General features: G+C 42.0%; 1 protein-coding gene across 2 annotated transcripts; it reads right to left on the bottom strand.

The window, feature by feature from the left end:
• Nucleotides 1–1,316: 1,316 nt before the first annotated feature.
• On the bottom strand, nt 1,317–19,704 carry SUPV3L1 (Suv3 like RNA helicase). 2 transcript variants are annotated; one of them, XM_036385743.2, is made up of 15 exons: nt 19,487–19,704; nt 15,138–15,215; nt 14,719–14,826; nt 12,960–13,074; nt 12,192–12,360; nt 10,715–10,826; nt 10,331–10,408; nt 9,191–9,282; nt 8,213–8,393; nt 7,690–7,783; nt 6,789–7,008; nt 5,820–5,900; nt 4,168–4,344; nt 2,472–2,620; nt 1,317–2,129 (listed from the first exon to the last, which is right to left on the bottom strand). In XM_036385743.2, the coding sequence occupies exons 3-15, from the start codon at nt 14,780–14,782 to the stop codon at nt 1,634–1,636; spliced, it is 2,028 nt and encodes a 675-aa protein (XP_036241636.2). In that variant the 5' UTR covers nt 14,783–14,826; nt 15,138–15,215; nt 19,487–19,704; the 3' UTR covers nt 1,317–1,633. The 2 variants fall into 2 exon arrangements, with proteins under 2 accessions (XP_036241636.2, XP_036241637.1); XM_036385744.2 differs by lacking the exons at nt 12,960–13,074; nt 14,719–14,826; nt 15,138–15,215; nt 19,487–19,704 and having other exon boundaries at nt 12,203–12,320.
• Nucleotides 19,705–19,864: the final 160 nt, after the last annotated feature.

Genomic DNA, 19,864 nt, shown 5'->3' with positions numbered 1-19,864 from the left:
ACACTCTTTCCTTGCTCAGAAATATACACTAGCACTCAGCTTACTGTGTGATTAAAGCACAAATTCAGCCTAACAGAGCAAAGCACACTATCACTGTGGGTCTCCCACAAGCCAACCTCACACACTGGGCAGAGAAAATGAGAGTTGTCCATGGTGGACAACCAAGGGGGTTTCAAACAGTGGTTTGCACATCCACCCTGGATCTGGGGGAAGTGCAGTCCCACGGGTAAATGGAACAACACAAGTGGGCAGAATGTGCCTCAGCTTGAGTAACTACTGCTTCCTTTACAGTGAGTGCCAAGAGCAACTGATGGCACTCCATCACACAACCCACATCACACAAGCAGTGTGACAGCAAATACAGCACACCTGGAAGGGTTAATGCAAGCTTGCACTCTGTGCAGCTTGCTGTTCAGCAGCACTCTGGGAAAGCAAAGCTAAACAGCAAATCTGCAGAACAGAAAATCCACAACACTCACGTGGCCACTGCCACACACATAGAGCTGCTTGGTTTTTCTTGGGGAAGGAAAAAAAGATGTGGCTTTGCAGGGAAAGGAGCTAAAACTTTCTCTTCCCACCAGCACTGTACTGAAAGCAGCAGGAGATCACACTGGCTAGAAACATTTACACACTGCCTGCTTTTTAGTAAACAATGAGGAAAGAGTATATGAGCTACACTGAAAACAGCTGTAAAAACAGTTTTCAAACTGCTGCAGATTTCTTTCTGAACAGCAGCATAAGGGACTGGTACCAGGAGAAAGAAAAGGGGATGCAGAGCAAACTTCAGCCTGCAAAGAACCACAGCTGATCATTTCATAAAGTCAGGTATTTGACAATGAAACTCAGCCAGGATCTTAAAGGTTTCCCAACAATGACACAAGCAGGACCTGTGCACTTGTACACAGCATTATTCTCCTCAGGCAGCCCAGCAACATGTACAAGTGCTGAAACCCATTTCTGTAAACACACAGCAGTTTCAGCATCTGATTCTTTCCACTCTCCAGCATCCAAACTGGGAGTTCCAAAGCACACCTTAAAGCTGCTCATATGAAAACCAAATCACACAGCATCACAATTATCCCTCAGATTACAGAACTGAAATTCACTCCAAAATTCTTGTGGCCAGAATTCCATCACTCCTGATACATTAGCACAAATGCTTTTAACCTCCTTACACATTTTCACAGGACACAATGGTTAGAGGCACATGACTCCTATCACCATTCTAAGCCAATTTTGTTCCAGGCTGTTCATCACTTGTTTGTGGTCTGTTAAACTCTGCCCTTTGGGAAGGGGTGGAATGAGTAGCTAATTCATTACTAGTGAAATTTCTGACATTTATTGATGATGAGAGGATATCTTGCAAGAAGACACCAAGTTCAAATTTTCACACAGCAGTAGATCATACACTGATGCTGAACACCATGATTGAGAGTGTACAGCTACGTGGTTAAAACAAACTTATGGCCTCTGAGCTTTGAAGAGTCCAGTTCTCTGAGTGCTTCACATTACTGGTCACAGGAGAAGGAAAAGCATCAAGGAGCTGCAGCAGTGTAAACATGAAATGCCAAAGAAGTTATTAAAATAGTATTTTATTTCATGAATAAAAACTAAACAGAATTAGGGCACGGTTCTATTTTCTCTTTTTTCTCGTTTCCTTTGAACTATGCTGATCATCTCTTTTTGAGCCAAAGCCATATCTACCATTCCTGTGCTGATCCTGCCACTCACTCTCCAGCTGTCTCAGCATTTCCTGTGTCAGAAGTCCCTCCCTCAGCAGTCTGTTGGCAAGGGATCCCCGTCCATAGCTTTTCAGCTCCTCCTGCCTGCCCCCCAGCCGGGAGGGTCTCACGTTCTTGGCTCTTCTGAGCCCTGCAGCCTCCACTGCGGTGGACAGAGCCTCTGTGGAGGCTGCACCGTGGCGCTCTGACACCGCCCTGGGCTCCCTCTGAGTCCTTGAGAGAGGAAAATCTTCTGGCACCACCTCAGCTGTGCCAGGGGCAGCTGCAGACTGGGAAGCTCGGATCAGCTTTGTGATGTTGCAGACACCAATCTGTATAATGTCATCCAGTTTCTTCTGGATGTCCCTTACAAGGGCAGCGTCAGGGAACATGTCCATGAAGCGGTAACTGAAGAGAGGCAAAAGAACACACAATTAAACCTTCTCACTGGGACAAAAATGGGATATGTACTAAGTAAAATGAATATCCATTACACGTTGCATGGGAATACATATTTTAATTTGCATTTCAGCTTCTCCAGTCCTTGTTTCTACCCTTCTCCTTCTGTCAATCACAAACTGCTGTCTGCAGAACTCACTCCCTCAATACTGATTTGTCAAGATCCTCTAAAATGCCAAAGGAGCCCATCCTGCACCACCCACATATGGGCTTGTAGACACTGCACTTCTAGGACTGCAAGTCATAAATAACAGGAAAAAAATAAACAGTCTTCAAGCACAAAGACAGTACCTTAACCACAGATAGAGGTCAAAAACATCATGCACAGCTTCGAGGTGTACAAGTTCCTTGATGTTCTTTGGAGCAGCCAAGGGCCACTTGGTGTGCCGGCAGAGCCAGTCGAAGGTCAGCGGCTCGTTTCTACTGAACTGCCGTGCAAACTGAAAAACAAACACATTCAGGCAGGTCCTCCAGCGGGAAAGAAGAGATCCCCAAAGAGTTAAATTCCCCAGAGTCTGCACAGAATACTCCATAAAACACCTGCTTTGTTTTACACAACCCAAATGCCACACATTCTTTTACTTAATTACTCAACACAGGAGTCACCTCTCCTTTCCAGGGCCTCATTAACACAATTTGTCCATGGGCCATGCACAGAGTTAAGCAACAAAAGCACAGAGCTATCCAGAAAAGTGTAACACTGAAGGCATTTGACTGCATCTAGCAAAGCAGATGGACTTTGTGTCTTTTTTAATCCTCCTCTCCCTATTTGGTTAATTATCTTGTTTCAGGGTTGCCAGAGTTTGGAATATTAAATGTATTCCCTGGTTTAGGAAACACACTACCCACAGATTAATCTGCCCTAGAAATCCACTCTTCTGAAACCCAGACACCTCAGCTCTTCAACTAACAGAAAAACAAGTCAAGTAAGATTTAAATCTAAAATTTTCAAGAGTACTCATGACTTGGAATAAGTGCTTCCTATCTGGCTGACACTAAAGTGGGTTTTCTTGGCCAAGGAATGGGGCTTAAATTCACACAAGCATTCACAACAGCCTCTAACACTGCATTATGCCCTCTGCACCTTCACTACTTGGAATCCAAAAGCTCATCATTTTCCTAAGGAAGCACTTCTTTCAACTCTTTATTAAATCACTCATTTTTTAAAGATTACTAGCCATTTCTGAAAAGCAGGGTTCTAATATTTGTAACATGAGGGCACCACATCAGTTTCATTTTTATACTATTTAATTTTAAAAGTTTAATGCAGTCTTTAAAAAGGGAACAATGAAAATACTGTCTAACAAAGCAACAGTCCCAAGTTATGTTATTATTAAACCTGCAAAACTGAAGTCAGCTGACTAGAAATTCCTCAAAATAATCACTCCTGGGGCACAGCAAAAACCAATTCATCCAGGCCTGAAAAGCACAGTGACATAATTCTGAGAGCAACTTACAGCTCTGTGTTTTCTGAGGTTTAAATGCTGTGTAACTGTATTATAGCATCAGCAATCACCCTTAATCCCACATTCTCTTCTTCTGTTGGCAAGCCAACAGCTCAAAGGAGCAGTAACTTGGTTTTTAATGACTGATTTTAGGAACATGCTGGTGGCAAAGCTTAACAGTGCACAAGTGACCAGGAAACACCACTCTCATCATCTCTCCCAGTTCAGAGCTCACAGACAAGGACAAGCAGTAGGATTTTCAGAGGCAATCAGCAGAAAAGCTATCCCAACTTTAATTTCCATCATGAGAAGCAGTTTTCAGAGGTTAAAAGCTCTGGTCAATAAAAATAGTGAAGAATTCAATACATGTCTAGCTATTTGTTATCCCCTCATACTACCTGTAAGCACTTTAAGAATGGTTTCAAATGATCTGGTAGCAAAGCCCACAACAAATCCAGCAGCTAGATACAGTCCCAGTGCACCAAAACCCTCTTGGTACAACATAAACACCACATTTTTTTGAGGGAAAAAAACTAGCTGACCTTCAGCAAAGTGGTACACACAAAAGGCTCTTTCCTGTTCAAGGGTGCAGTGCAGAAGACGTATCGTGATCTCAGATTGAGTGGAATGTGCTGAATCATATCTGCCAGAAATTTAAAGTCATCAATATTGCAGACAAAGTACATCCCATCGACCTGGGAGAGGCTCACAAAAATATCCTGGGAAAATAAAACCAAATGTAAGAATGTTAGTACAGGAGAGGCTTGTTCAACTTTGTCTTACCAAACCAAAAAATTCTTTAGAGTTTGAAAGACTAGCTCTACTGAAAGAACAATTAAAAACCATCAAATTTGGCAGCAGTAATAAAAAAGTGGGCAGGGGAGTTCCCCCTGCTCTTTTAGCAGAATTTGCATTAAATTCTCCAACACAGGATCAGAGGAGAAGACACAACACACTATACTTTATATAAACACTTTCAATCAGTCTCCTAAATAACAAAGTTCTGGAAGGGTACATTTTAGTTACAGAGAACACTATCACAGGAACCAGTCACCACTATGTTTAGAAAGTTCTCCAGGTTTGTCACTTAGCATGACCCAAAAAGCTACCTTTACAGCACCCAATTCAATAATTGAGGTATTTTTAGCTCAATGTCAGGATCAGATCTATTTTAGGAAGAAAGAAAACAAGCTAAATCTAGTATTGCAATAGAGGAGTTCAAAGAAAATATGAGACACACTCAAGGTCTGGAGAAATGGAAGATGCAGTGCACCCTGCAGGGGGAATTTTATGGGCCCCCAAAATAATTTCTCTAATGCAAATCTTTGAAAGATTTTTTTAAAACATCTTTAAAGAAACTATGAGCTTTTAAATTAAATATGTGTCTGAATATTTAAGAGATCAAAAACAACACAAGGTTTTTATCTTAACACTACTATACCAGCCCAGAATTTCTAATTTAAATATTTTAAAGATGTGCTGTTACCTGACCAGGCTAAGTCTTCCAAGAAGTCTCCAGGTTTAATCTTTTATTTCAAGGTTAGAAATCTGCATTTTGCTACATAACAGCAGATCAGCAGGAACAATAATGCACATTTAAAACCATGAAAGCTGCCAAGGATTTCTCAGTTTACTAAAAGCTGTGATAATGTTTTTTCAGTACAGTATTGGAATCTTAATTTCTATTTTTTAATGTTTTTGTATATCCAAAAGAACTGGTATCTATTTAAAGAGGAGATCAAATCAGTTTTCTAAAAGTTACACAGTTTAACCACAAAATCCAGAGAAACAGGAAAAACAATCAGGTAACTTTCAGATGTGTAGAAATCTGTCATGACCAGTTTCCTAGGAATTTTTAAATAATTTATCTAAATTTAGATCTCTAATATTTTCAGCCTCAGACCTAAAGATCTACATTTAAAATTCAGAAAAACTGGAATGAAAAAGCTGCTGCACAGTTTTAAACACATGTAAAAATGACTGACACGTTTCAAAACTTCCAAGTTTAGCATAGAGAAGTTGAACATCCTAAAGCTATCTGCAGTCACTTGTGTGGCAGAGAGAAGAATCCAACTGATAAAAAAATACACACAAGGCTGTCTGTCAGGCCTCCCAAGGGCAGGTTTGTACAAAGCAAGGACTATTAGTTATACTCCATTTTTAAAGCAGAAGCTAATATTTTGATCATCCTTACAATTAAGTTGGATAGAGTGGCATCAGGAAGATGATAAGCAAACATTTCTATCTGCTCAGGAGTAGGATGTAGGCCAGCTGCCTAAATGGAAAAGAAAGAAAAAACTTTCATTAATTCTTAATATTGTTTAAAAGTTAATGCACCAGAAGTAACACATTGAAAGACAAAATGCAAGTTTATTTAGCACACTCAGCTGAAACTTAAAGAGCTTTTGTGCTTGAGCTTTTAATTCTTAAAAGAGCAGATTTAATATAAAAGCAGCACAGCAAGTCTCTATTGTAAATGCAGGTCCACTGATGAGGGGAGAGAATGATGCATCTGACTCCATGTTCTCAGAAGGCTAATTACTTTATTATACTATATTATAATAATATAATAGTATAATAATATATATATACTATTGTGTAGTATTATTATACTATATTATATATATATATTATGATACTATATATTTTATATATATATAATAGTATAATACTATACTATACTTTAGTATAGTATAGTATTAAAGAATACTATACTATACTAAAGAATACAGAAAAGATACTTACTGAATGCTAAAAAGATAATAATGAAAACTCCTGACTCTGCAAAGTCTCAACACAGTTTGGCCCTGGTTGGCCAAAGAATGAACACAACTCACAGCAGAATCCAATGGAACAATCACCTGTGGGTAAACAATCTCCAAACACATTCCACATGTGAGCACAACACAGGAGAAGCAAATGAGATAAGAATTGATTTCCTTTTCTCTGAGGCTTCTCAGCTTCCCAGGAGAAAAACCCTGGGTGAAGGAATTTTTTCAGAGAATGTGAATGCCACAAGTCTCCAAATGGGACGTATATCCAAAATCACTCTGGCACAACTCATTTTTATGGGTTGCAAACAGAAGGAGACATAACATGGGATCAGAATATCACAATCCAGCCCCAGAGCAGAGGTGTTTAGGCTGGGTACTGAGGTTCTCACCTGGACAGGAGGCACAGGCTCGCTGAGGATCTCCTTGAGCTGGGCGAGGTCGTCGCGGTGCATGGTGGTGACCTCGCCCTGCTTGAAGGAGGAGCCGAAGCGCCCGGCCCTGCCCGCGATCTGCAGCGCCTGAGAGGTGGTGATGGTGTCTATTTCCTTCTCCCCCTTCTCATTCACAGTCGGCTTCACTATGGAGTTAAAAATTATTCTTCTTATACACCTGAAATATTTCAACAAAAACAAAGAGGAATCCTTTTTTGCAAATTATTTCCAATATGAAGAATTAAAGCTTTTGCTTTTTTATAAGGTCTTTTCTCCTCTATAAATTAGGGTATCACAGATAGTACTTAGGGACATAGCATATTCTAAAGGGCAGGAGAAGGCTACTGGCAGAAGAATAATCATCCCTGCACATATCAATTATGTCCTAATTGCCTTCCAATCCATTCACCAGCACCTGCCACAGTAGTTTGTAATGATGTGACTGCATGTCCTTCAGCATGCAAGAGAATGGTAACTGACAACCCAGCCCATTTGACTCCAGTTCATCCAGCAGGGCCTGTCATCCACGGCCAACCATCACACTGAATTAGGCCCAGGGAGCCAATCAGTTCTAGGAATCAGTTTTAAAAATAAAGCTTAGTTCTGCCAACCATCACACTGAATTAGGCCCAGGGAGGCATTTAGTTCTAGGAACCAGTTTTAAAAATAAAGCTTAGTTCTGCCTAACCAAATTGATCACTACTTCAAAACTGAAATGTATGTACTGTGTTATCTAGACACAGCAGATATTTAGATGAGTTAACAACAATCAGACTGGGGACACAAAAAGCAAAGAAATTAATGTGGCCATCAGACCCAAAGGAAAATAAAAGTACCATAACCTGCTGCAAGTACTTACAAATTGAGTCCCATTCCAATTGCATCTGTAGCAACTAAAATTTTGCATGGATCATCAGGATCATTGAATTTCTTTGCCTGTTCAAGCTTTGTTCCTAAAACAGAATGACAGAACACTTCACATAGCAAACTTCATACATAATAAAGACAACACATCACTAAGTCCAATTATAATAGGCTGAGAAAAAAAAAAAAAAAAGAAAGAAATTGGTATTGGATTGATATTTGGCCACAGATGGGGGGAAGAGGCAGGAGGGATTTAAATCATTCCCAGAGCTGTGGATAGACCTCATTTAATTACATCTATCTGAAGATCAAAATTAAGTACATAATAAAGGTCTAATCCCAAGATTAAAACACCAGTCAATGAAAGCTGATTACTTTCTCTAGCTATATAAAGAAGCAAAACTAGGAAAGTAGCACTGCTTTATTTTAAAATAAAGCAAGCAGTACAAGGGGGTTTTCTCCTAAGAAAAGCACAAGAAGCAGAACACTCCCTTAACAATAAAAGCACAGTGCTTTACCTGGTGGCAGACTGCCATAGATGACAGCACATTCTAATCCTCTGGCTTCAATCTGGCGGCTGACAGAGTAAATGTCATTCTTACTGAAACAGACAATGCAGTCCCCAGCACGGAGGTTATCCAAGGACTCCAAGGCATAATCCAGCACAGCCAGAGGAGTCAGGCGATCGTAGCTTCGGACCTACAATTCAAGTTGTCAAAAAGGGCACTTTTTAAACTCAAATTATATCATGTAGAGAGTAACCAGCAACACATCCTGCAAAGTCAGCAAACTCGAGAGCACCGTGTCCCCCTGGAAGATGAGAGCTGTAAAAATCCATAAAGAGCTGTACCAGCTGCAGCATCCCCTAAAGGGAACTCAGCAAACCACTTATCTTCTTACAGAAAAACACTACCACTATTTAAAAAGGGAAGGAAAGAACTTTGCAACATCTTTGCTTTACAGAAATTGAGAAACAGTTTAACAAGACTGTAGCCATGATATTTTCTGAAAAATCCTTTCCTTAGGATTTTTTCTCCTCAGAAGCTGAGAGGCCTCAGGAACAAAATGTAACCAATGGTTATCTGCTGCTGTGGAATGCAACAGGTGCATCTGGGATTGGGCTCATGGGGTTGTTTCTAATTAATGGCCAATCACAGCCCGGCTGTCTGGACTGTCTCAGTCAGTCACAAGCCTTTGTGATCATTCCTTTTCTATTCTTAGCTAGCCTTCTGATGAAATCCTTCTTCTTCTATTCTTTTAGTATAGTTTTAATATAATATATATCATGAAATAATAAAGCAAGCCTTCTGAAACATGGAGTCAACGTTCTCATCTCTTTCCTCATCCTAAGACCCCTGCAAACACCATCATACAAGACTTCCTGCAGGACAACTTTGAGCAGTGATACTCCTAAAAGGACCCTACATTTTTTTCCTGTTTTACAGGAAAGCAAAGAGAACCTGATGTTGTGTTCACAGCTTCTCAGAATTACTTACTTCAACTTCCTCCCCTGTAGTGTACATGAGCTCTGTGACCAAGTCAATAGCAGCAGGTTCTCCACAAACATGGATTTCTTCTGCACAGAGGCCTGAACAAAGCCCAGTAAAATAAAAAGCAAAATATTACTTGTTTATATACAACAGTAGCTTTAGCTGGCTCTTAAGGTATCAAAATATCATATTTTGGTTGCTAAACACAATAAAGACTGTATTTCACCTCCTTCAACAACCCAAACCTGCACCTAAAGCCTCTCCCACAATACACCATTTCCCTAGAGCTGCTCTTGATCTCTTACCAGCAGGTGATATTGACAATTCATCCGTGTGATAATGAGAGCAGCCAATACCTCTCTGCACCCTCTCAGCCAAAACAAGAGGTACCCTCAGCCACTGAACAAATGGAGCAAAGCTTTGGGGATGTTTTACTTACTACTCATGCTTTACTAACTCCCAAACCATAGCAGAACTGAGGAGTTTTGTTTTCTGCATGAATTCACCTCTAATTCAGTCAGAACACAAAAGGGAAAAACAGAGGAAGTGTGACAAATCTGCTGAACTTAGAATCAAAAGCAATGAAAGAAAGGGTCAAGAGGGAATCAGATTCCAAACTTCTGTTCCAAATACAAGGAAAACTGTTTCAAAAATTCCTCTAGAAAAATTCTAAAATTATCAAAATAAGCATTCTTGTAAGAACAGAACAGATTGATGCAGCTCTATAAATGAGACATTTGAAATTAACACTATAAAATATTTAAAGTTACCATTATTTAGCACAATCTCTACAAAGGTAGTATCTCGAAAACTGGTGTTTTAATTGAACAGAAAAGCATACTTCTTGGAAATAGTCAATGTAAAAGGACAAGGTAGTAAAGACTCCTTATTATCCAAGGAAGGAAAAATAAAAGAGGCATCTGAACAAAATTTTAAAGACCCATTTGTTAAGCAAAACATGACAGGTAGCTTCTTGTCATGCAGACAAATCCTTTGAGGCAGAGTATCTCTCTAACTTGCTGTGAGAAGACATGAAAAATAAATACTTTTATTTTGTATCACATAACCACTAATGACTCTACTGACTGCTAAGTTTGTATTTCATGTGCCATTAAGGTAATTCACTGCCAACACAACCAAGCTTACCTAGAAGGGCTCTTGTCCAAGCCCAGCCTCTGGCAGGATCTCGGATCATCTGAATTTCATCAATCACAGCAACTTCATCTTAAAACAAAAGAAGAAAAATAGATGCACCAAGGAAGAGCATCTAGAACAGTAGTACAAGACATGAAGGAATTGAAGGAATTTTAAAGGTTTCCTCAAAGTGGTTGCTCAGACAAAGCTAATCCTCTATCACCAAAAAGCTATTCTGAGATGATCCATGTTTCTTGAACTGCCCTATCATAGTTCAGGAATTGTTGAAATAAGAGTGAAAAAGAAGAGCTCAGCTACTTTTGAGTCCAAGGAATAACACACACAATAACACACAAGGATACCAGAGATAGGACAGAAACAATTCTGTGCACTTACAAGGTGTATTAGTGCTGCACATTTCAATGGTACACGCGACATGAGGAGCCTGTCTGGAGTCTTCATTGGCAAACAGACGCTCTTCTCCTGTCACCAGGTCACAGGGCACGTTCTAAAGGCATTCAGAAATCTCAGGGTAAGATTCTTGAACATGAAAGAATCCCCTTTCCAAAGAGGACAAAACCAGTTTCTTACAGTAGTTTCAGGACAGTGTAAAAGAAGCTATCCAGGAAATAACTACTCAGCCTTGAGAGACTTGTGCCTTGTATTTAAGTCCTGTCAGAGTGAAGGTTTAATGAAGAGATGGTATCTGTAATTTGATACCTTCCCCTACTCCTGCAGGAGGTGACATCTTCCCCTGAACATTTCAGAGCTGTCACATCTGCCACCAAAGAACTGTTAGAAGAGTACAAGGGGCTCATAAAGCAAGGCCCAGCAGTGAAGGAGCCTTGCAAGCTCCAGTTCCTTTGGCGATTACCCTGCTGCCTTACGCTCACACAGCAAGAGCTCGTGAGGACCAGCTGTGAGACACAGCTGAGGCCACCACCCTGCCTGCCCTACCCTCCTTGGTGCTGATGGCTGCTCCATCCATACCTAAAGCCCCCTGCAGAGCCCTGTTCAAGCTCCAAGGGCCCAAACATGATCCATAATCCAGGAACCAGCCACTGAAAAGTTCTCACACACACTAAACACAAGGGAGAAAAGTTCAGTTATCCCTAGCAAGGAACATCACTGACTGTACCCACAGTCACTCTGTGAATACATAGCACATGTATGTATGTATGTATGACAGCATTACAGCTGTCTCCTAGGACTAAACAATCTTTCTGATGTGCTGCTTGGACAGAGTGATACTAGGAGTTACAAATTCTACATCAAAAAAGAGAAATCACAACATCACTACTGTACTGTACTGTACTGCTTGCAGTGCTTCAGAACTGGTCTGGCTCTCTGCAGCTGGAAACACACTGTTGAGGAGCCCCCAAAATATGCCAAAAGCAACATAAAACACTAATGAGAATTTCCTCTAGGTGAGACCTGATATACAGCACTGCTCTTCAACACATCTAAATCTGCAGAATTTTTCAAGGATGGTGAAGTGAAATATATTTATACATTGAAGCAGAAGGCTGAGGGGAGTTAAGCAAGAGTAAATTTTTGTGTACAAGCTATAATAAAGGTCATGGGCAAAAGAAGGCATAAAAAACCTAATAGCAGAACCTGGCTAATCCAGGAAGCAACAAATCCCAGAAGAACAGAGGCAGTTACAGGGATGATTGCACAGCACAGGCTCTGGGGACAGCACTGGTCCATTCTGCAGCTAAAGCAGAAATGCACAACTGATTCCACATGAGCTGACACCACTGCAGAGCCAAGGGCTCCAGGACCACCTGGGGCCACCACAGAACTTGACAGACTTGCATTCATGAGACTGTTCCAGTACTAAGGGTGTTGGTAAGTAATTTGACATACTGACAGCATCATTACTCTTTTGGAAGATCTCATGAGCCAGAAGTTTTAGTGGACCGCAGTATATTCCAGATTTGGCTGACAAAAATCTCTGGATAGCATGGTAAGTTTTTCCACTGTTTGTAGGACCAGCATGGAATATTATCTTTCTCTGAATAGCCCTGGCATCTGGATACCTAAAGCAAAGACAAAAAAGTATATTTCAGTATATTCACTCTGCTCAGCCTATTTGCCTACAGAACTTCTAAGTAAAAATGAGAAAAAAGCAGATCTGTTGAACATTATCTGGCTACTGACTCAGGAGAAACTTGAAATTATCTTAAGCGTTTATTTATTAATAATTTTAATGTGTGTTGAAAGCAGAAATATCAAGTTCTTAGAGACAGTATAAAGAGGTTACTGTGTCTTACACATTGATCTTCTAAGTCACACAATGCTTTCAAAGATTCAGAGTGAAATTCACACACTGTGTTCAAAATAATTCTCATTAGTCCTGCAATTCTCTCTCCTTGAGCTTATCAATATTTTAATGTTTTGATGTGTTACCTCCCAAACACATTGTCAGAAGACATTCTCCTGGAAAAACCACACCAACTCAGTGACTTTCATACCTAACATAATCTTATTTTTTTTTTAATCATTGTAAAAAATACAAGAGTTCCTGACACAAATTATTGCAAAACCAGAGAAGAGCACTGAAACTGTTGAATCCACAGACTATGGAATTCCATGGCAGTAAGAAAAGGAACCAGAGCAGACACTGGAGCACACTGACCAGTTGGGGGGCAGCCTCAGGTCGCTGATCTTGCGCAGATCATCCATGCAGTCCAGCATGGGGAAGATCTGCTTCGCGTGCCTCAGGAAAAATGGGAACAGATCATCCACGTGACCTGGAAGAACAAATCCTTTTCAGAAAGTTTCTGTGCTTGTCTGAGTGTCTACCTTCATTAAAAGCTTTGAAAAGTATTTTCTACCATTTCCACCCCACACTTATGTACTCCTTGCAATTCTGGCTCTCTACAAAATTCAATAATCACCTCAGGGGCAGAAAGGGAAACTAACACAAGTACATGGACTCATTTAGCAATGAATACAAACACAATAACATGAAAAAGTGCATCTCATTTCAGTATATTCATTCTGCTCAGCCTATTTGCCTACAGAACTTCTAAGTAAAAATGAGAAACTGTGGAAAAGCTGGATGAGAAACAGCTCTCTGTCCTAAGAAGATTTTAGCCCCTTCTTCCCAAATCCAGGGGAGGGGAGGGGAGGGGAGGGGAGGGGAGGACAGGACAGGACAGGACAGGACAGGACAGGACAGGACAGGACAGGACAGGACAGGAGGAGAAATCTTTTAAAGTGCTTTTATGAATGAACAGAGAAAAACAGATTTGCAGCTTCTCCAAGCTACCAAAACTTAGAATGCTGGTTCTAAACTCTAAAATCAACTCAGAAGAGAAATCCAGGTTCATTCTTCTGAATGTTTGCACAGTAGACTTGTGGGTGTTAAAGGTCTCATCTCAGGTCACACTCCTACTGTCCAGCTCTCTTAGAATTTCATAGAACTGTCCTGATCTAAAAAATTATTATCAAACATACACACACAAAAGGAAAAAGCAGTGGTTTGGAGTTTGTTGGAGTGTCTTCATTTTGTTTGGGATGATGTTTGATTTTGGGGGAGGTTAAATTGAGCATTATTCAATTAATAAAAATTATTGTGGAAATTTTTTTAGAACTGTAGTATATTTAATTATCATCTTTGGACAAGCAAAATTCAAATTTAAAAATGTCAGTATTTCTGTATATGAGTTATAGGGCATAATGCTCATCTATAACCAGATAAGGAGTAGAAATGAGAAAACCCTGTGGAATATTTTATGCACAAGAAATACAATGAGACAATTTCCTAAGATGGCCAACATTTCAAATCGACACAGTTACATTTTAAGACAAAACTAACAGCCACTGCAACCTTTAAAATGCCATCATTAAATCCCACAGTGTGCAGCTCAAACCCTGGAGAAAGCTGATTCTGGGGCTCCCAGCTGGCCTCACCTCTCAGTTCATTGCTGGTCCTGCCAATACAGGATGCACTAAGCAGGCAAAGACGCCTCTGTGGGTGCCACAGGGAACAGAGCACTGTCACAAAGCTGTCCCCAGAGCCACCAGCTGGCACAGAGCTCTCCAGGTGCCCCCTAGTGACTACTGGATTTCAGAGAGAGGAACAAACAGAGCAGCACTGCTTTCATTTCAGCCCTGAACAGATGCTGTACAACCACAGGCTGCTTCTTGCTATCACCTCCACATCTTTCACTTCCACTTCAGAAGATTTCATAACTGAACATTCCCTTGGATGGGCACAGATGTTTCTGACAGGGAAGCAGGGATTTTTAATCTCTCTGACAGAAGTGAATTAATTCTCAATCATATTGAATAATCATTCTCAGTAGGGGGTTCACATGTACATAAGTAAGTATATAGGACAAAACCAAGTAAAAATTACATTTTATTTTACAAGCATTCCAGATACTTGCCTGCACCACAGCATATATCATTGAGAATAATATGCAAATCAGCACTCACAGAACTGGATTCCATGATATATTTCCTAAAGCTTATAAATGCCTGGTGAAAGAGGCGAGCTGGGGAAAAAAAAGAAGAAAGAAAAATAATAAAATTAATGTGGCCAGGATCAGAAAATTCTATTTGTAAACACCCAATAAAACACTGAAGCAGTTCATTAAAAAGCTGTACCTTAATACAAGCTATTAAAAGTAAATATAAAGGTTTTTTGAACTAAGTTTTTCTCCCAAAAAACTCACTTCCTTATCAAACCAGGACACAGAGACAATGTAAAGAAGCAGTGCTGTGATAAAAAGATCACATCTAATACCATATTTGAAGTAAAAGAGATTTCACATTAAAGTAATATAAACTTAAAACATTTTCTTACCATCTAGTCCATTTTCAGCTCCTAGTCTTTGAATTTCTTTTCTTTTGTAGAACTTATTTAAGTTTTTTAGGACTTCACCTGTAGAAAAAGAATAAATTTTTTTTAGCTTCCTCAAAATTTAATCACATTCTCCTGGCCCAAAGATCCTGGTTTATACTCTGGAGAAAGGCAATCTTTCCATGCTCAACAGACACAAATGAACTCCCCCTAAATCAAATAAAATCAAGGAGTGAGACTGGGGCTATTGTGGAGGGCAACCTTCAAATGCAGCAGAATAAGAAGGTGGTGCCAGCCATGCCCCCTGGTACTTGAAAGGAAACCATAAAGATGGGAATGTGCAGCTAACAAGTCATGGAACAAACTAATTAATGTTTTGGGGTGGGTTTTTGTTTGCTTTTTATCAGCACCCATCAGGAGGTTTTAATATGAAAAGCAAATCTGCTTGAGCTACTTGGTGACAGCTTTTAATCAACATCCTGAGCTATGTTCTTCCCTCCACTCTGCTTCCAAGACAGACTCCTCAGAAGGATCAGGTAATCCAGACACAGTACTCTTTCTTGTCTCAGGTTAAATAAATGGAAGGAAGAAAAAAAAGAAAAAAAAAAAACAACAGAGTTTCTTCAGATGTATAACAAATTACTCAGCTTTCTTTGAATAAAATCCTATAAACTTTTTAATAAACCCTTTTCCCTCTCCTAAAAGGCAAGTTTAGTGTTACAACAAAATTCTACTTACTCAAGCACACACTGATTTTAGTTCATTAAACGTTAGTTAAATGACAGTACAAAAAGATGTGTCCCTTTTCCATCTACAGCAGATCAGAAATCCACAAAAAATCTAGGAAATTTCATGAACACCTATTCATGACCTTACATTATTCTTAAAACTCGAGTCTGTGACCCCTGCATTATAAAATGCTGGGAGTGACAAATGTAGCACAAGTCACTGCACACAACACTGTCAGGCTCTGCTCTCTGCAACTCACTCTGTAACTGCCTGACATGACATGGAAAGCTTCCCAGGAAATCAACTTTAAATTATTGGAAGATTGCCTCTCTAAAAAGCTGTGACAGAGACATTCCACTTGGCACAAGGAAAATCACCAGCTGACAAGAATATGGCAAATTTAAATGCACATCCATGTGTTTTAATGGTTAACTCGTGTTCTGAAATGTTCCCAAAGGCAACAAAGAAGCAAGGGCACCAGCAGGATTACATTTCCTAGGAAGGCATCCACGCCCATGTTTCAGGGCCCTGAAATCCAAGACAGACTGGAAAACAGTGCAGCACAAGCAAGCACAGGGCTCAATGCTCTTCAGAGCTTCCCCAAGAAGCTCGAGCAAGTAACACATCATCAGCCCTGCAGCTCAGCTCACAGCGCATTGGCCTGACTACGAGATTAAAAGGTCAGTGCCAAACACGTTTCTATCCAAGGCCTGTGACATTGGGACGCGCTGCCCAAGGTCAGGAGCCTCCCTGAGCACAGACACTTGTCTAACAATGAGGAAAATCTGAACAAAACAAAGCTGGCACTGCAGCCCATGTGAGCTTATCCAACTGCACATGACACTCAGAGCATGTGTCCTGTCTCAATCACCACCCTTTTACCACCCACTCCTGCTTTGAGATTTCCCTTTGTTTACCTCTCATTCCAGAGCTGTGTTTTAGCTCTTATCCCTCAATTACTTGGACTTCTCAGCAGCATTTTTAAGGTTCTCTGTAAAAAGACAGCCCAACTGCAGTGAAGCTCAGAAAACATTCAGTTAGTCTCCAATGTATCAGACTCATTTCGATGTTTCAACCCTGTTTGCAGGAAGACTTTGGAGTCATTTCCCTGTATCTCTGATGCCAACAACCCACTGCAGTCAGGCTGTCTGTTACCACTGGGCCAGTGAAGTGCTTTATTTCAAATTCCTCCCCAAATCTTAGACTCCCATTGTCCACTCCATGCAACCTGGGCATCTACCAAGCCCTGACATTCAGTGACGACTGATACAGAAGATACACCGACCAAAACTGAAAGCATTCATCAGCAAGTGAAAGCATTCATTCATCACAGGGATACATTTCCTATGAAGCTGTGGAAAACAGAAGCAGTGAATTAATTTCAGGTCTGCTATGAAGTTTTTACAAAACTGGCTTTACAAAAGTAAGCTTCTAAAAAGATCTTTAGTCTTCCTAGCAGTGTTTGACCAGCGTGAAAACTGTAATCACTCTCACTGGAGCAAGTTAACAAGATGATTCACACTGCAGGTATGCTCACTAACAAAGTTTCTGCACAAGCTGCAACCAGTAAGCTCAAAAATACACATCTTGATTGAATCTAGTCAGTACTTAGCAGCAGAATCTGACAAATTATCTTTATTTAAAATATAAAAATAACCAGATGCATAATACTGTGTGTGGTCAGAACCTGAAGGGGGAAGCAGAGGAAGACTACTTATTTCATTTTTTAACATTCTCTAACATTATTGGGTTTCAAAATACCAATACTTTTAAAATACATCATTGTTTTTTCAAGATATTGTTGACAGCAACAAAGAGAGCCAGATGAGCACCCCACAGGTCACCTGGCTGCTATTCCTTGCCTGGCTCACAGGGAAGAACATCAGGCTGTCTGAAGTAGTTAATTTCCACATAATTTTAGCCAATCTGTTCTCAACGACTTAGCATAGACCAAACAGAATCTATACTTATTTTCCCAGAGCATTTTAGTTATAGCTTTGAAGAAATCCACCATAACTGCTCCTCTAATAATGAGAGAACAGGCAATGGACAGGTAAGAAGCCATCATTCACCTTTATTGGCACCTGGAATGCACTACTCATACCAAAGACAAGTTTGACAACGCAGATTTTCACATCACAGCTGTTCAGGATTCTTCATCCTGACTGGGATTTTTTAGCTTTTAAGGCCAGATATTCTTCTCTCCACAGTTCTGAACTATTAAGATAATTTGCCCATCCTCCTGTACTGTGGAGTTAAGATAAATGTCATCACAACACTTAACGAGAAAATATGAAAGATTTCCATTTGCACCCTTAATGCTTTCAGATCAGCAAACTTCAAAAGAATCAAGACCTTGTCTCTTGTTTACCAGTCTTTAAAGATCATGGAGTCATAAGATCACAGAACTGTCTGGCTTGGAAGGGACCTTAAAGACCATCTCACATTCCAGTCCCCTGCCATGGGCAGGGACACTCCCACTATCTCGGGCTTCTTCAAACCCCATCCAACTGCCAGGGATGGGGCACCCTGTGCCAGGGCCTCACCTCCCTCACAGGAAAGAATTCTTTCCTAATACCCAATCTAAACCTACCCTCTGTCCATTTGAAGCCATTTCCCCTTGCCCTATCACTTCTCCCACTTCTAATCTAGGCACACTCACACACAGACAATCTCTTCGGTCTGTAACATCAATATTTGTGGAAACTACGTCTTTAAAGTTCAGACACAGCTATGGTTCTGGAATGCGCAAGACTGCAGTTTGGCTGCGGGACACGCCCCAAGCCAAGCACCTTTACCCTGACCGGCCAAACCAGGGGATGGAGGAAGGGCCAGCGGAGTTTCCCGCACACAGAGCACGCCCACGGGCCCTGGGCAATCACAGAACAGCCTGAGCTGGAAGGATCACCCCGCACAGCACAGCTCCAAGAATCCCAGTACATGCAGATGCCATCTCATCAACAGCCTTCGTCCCACTGCACCTTCACGGGCCCAGTGAGCGACAGGTCAGACACGCTGCAGGGAAGGGCTCCCTGCTCTTAAGGGAGAGGGCGTTTCTGAGCCAGGAAAGGACCCCAGAGCAGCAGGGCCCAGTTCCCTCAGCACGGTCACAGAATCAACTAAGCCGGAAAAGACCTCTCCAATCATCGAGCCCAACCTATGACCAAACACCACCTTGTGTGCCACAGTCTGTCCTTAAACACCTCCAGAGATGGTGACTCCAGCCCTTTCCAATGTTTATTCACTTTTCCTGTGAAGAAATTCCTCCCACTGTCCAACCTAAGCCTCCCCTGGCACAGCCTGAGGCTGTTCCCTAGGAGCAGAGTCCGACCCCCTCCAGGCTCCTGGCAGGGAGCAGTAGACGGCGAGGTGTTCCTTGAGCCTGCTCTCCTCCTGGCGAGCCCCAGCAGCTCCCGCAGCCGCTCCTCATCCGATCTGTGCCCCAGCCCCGTTCTCCGGACGAGCTCGAGCTCCCGAACGTCCTTCCCGAGCCGAGCGGCCCAGAACGCTCGAGGTGCGGCCCCAGCAGCCTCCAGCGCCGGCGGGCAGAGGGCGGCCGAGGCCTCACGATCGGAGCCCCAGGACCTCCGCCCCGTCCCCTCACGGTGCCGGCCCGCACTCACCCTTGTCGAGGGGCCGCGTGAGCTCGGCGCCCACATCTTCTTCGGCCGCACCGCCGAGGCCGGGTTTCAGCGGCACGGGCACGAAGAGCGAGGTGTCGGGGGGGCGGGAAGCGCCGCCGTCCCCGTTCGCTGAGGACGAGGCGGAGGAGGCGGCGGGGCGCGCGCGGGGAGCGGAGCCGCCGCCATGGCGGAGCGCGAGCGCCGCGCGCGCCGGGAGCCGCCGCAGCAGCGGCCACGCGCAGCGACTCATCCGCGGACAAGGGCGGCGGCGCGCGGCTAACGCGTCATCGGCGCGCGCCCCGCCCCGCCCACCCGCGCGTGCGCAGCACCGTCCCCCACCACACCCCCCCCCCCTCACCCTGAGGAAGCGCAGCGCCC

The sequence above is a fragment of the Molothrus ater genome, chromosome 8 (genome assembly GCF_012460135.2).
Source record: "Molothrus ater isolate BHLD 08-10-18 breed brown headed cowbird chromosome 8, BPBGC_Mater_1.1, whole genome shotgun sequence".
Taxonomy (NCBI): Eukaryota; Metazoa; Chordata; class Aves; order Passeriformes; family Icteridae; genus Molothrus; species Molothrus ater.
Note: the sequence above shows the minus strand (reverse complement) of the source record. Positions and strands in the feature narration are given on the sequence as shown.

Coding starts and splice junctions, on each gene's coding strand:
- SUPV3L1 (XM_036385743.2), bottom strand. CDS start 14,782: ATGGAATCCAGTTCTGTGAGTGCTGATTTGCATATTATTCTCAATGAT. Junction 7,009..7,689: donor ATTGGAATGGGACTCAATTT/GTAAGTACTTGC, acceptor GAAATATTTCAG/GTGTATAAGAAGAATAATTT. Junction 5,901..6,788: donor AGCCTGTGCCTCCTGTCCAG/GTGAGAACCTCA, acceptor TTTTCCATTTAG/GCAGCTGGCCTACATCCTAC.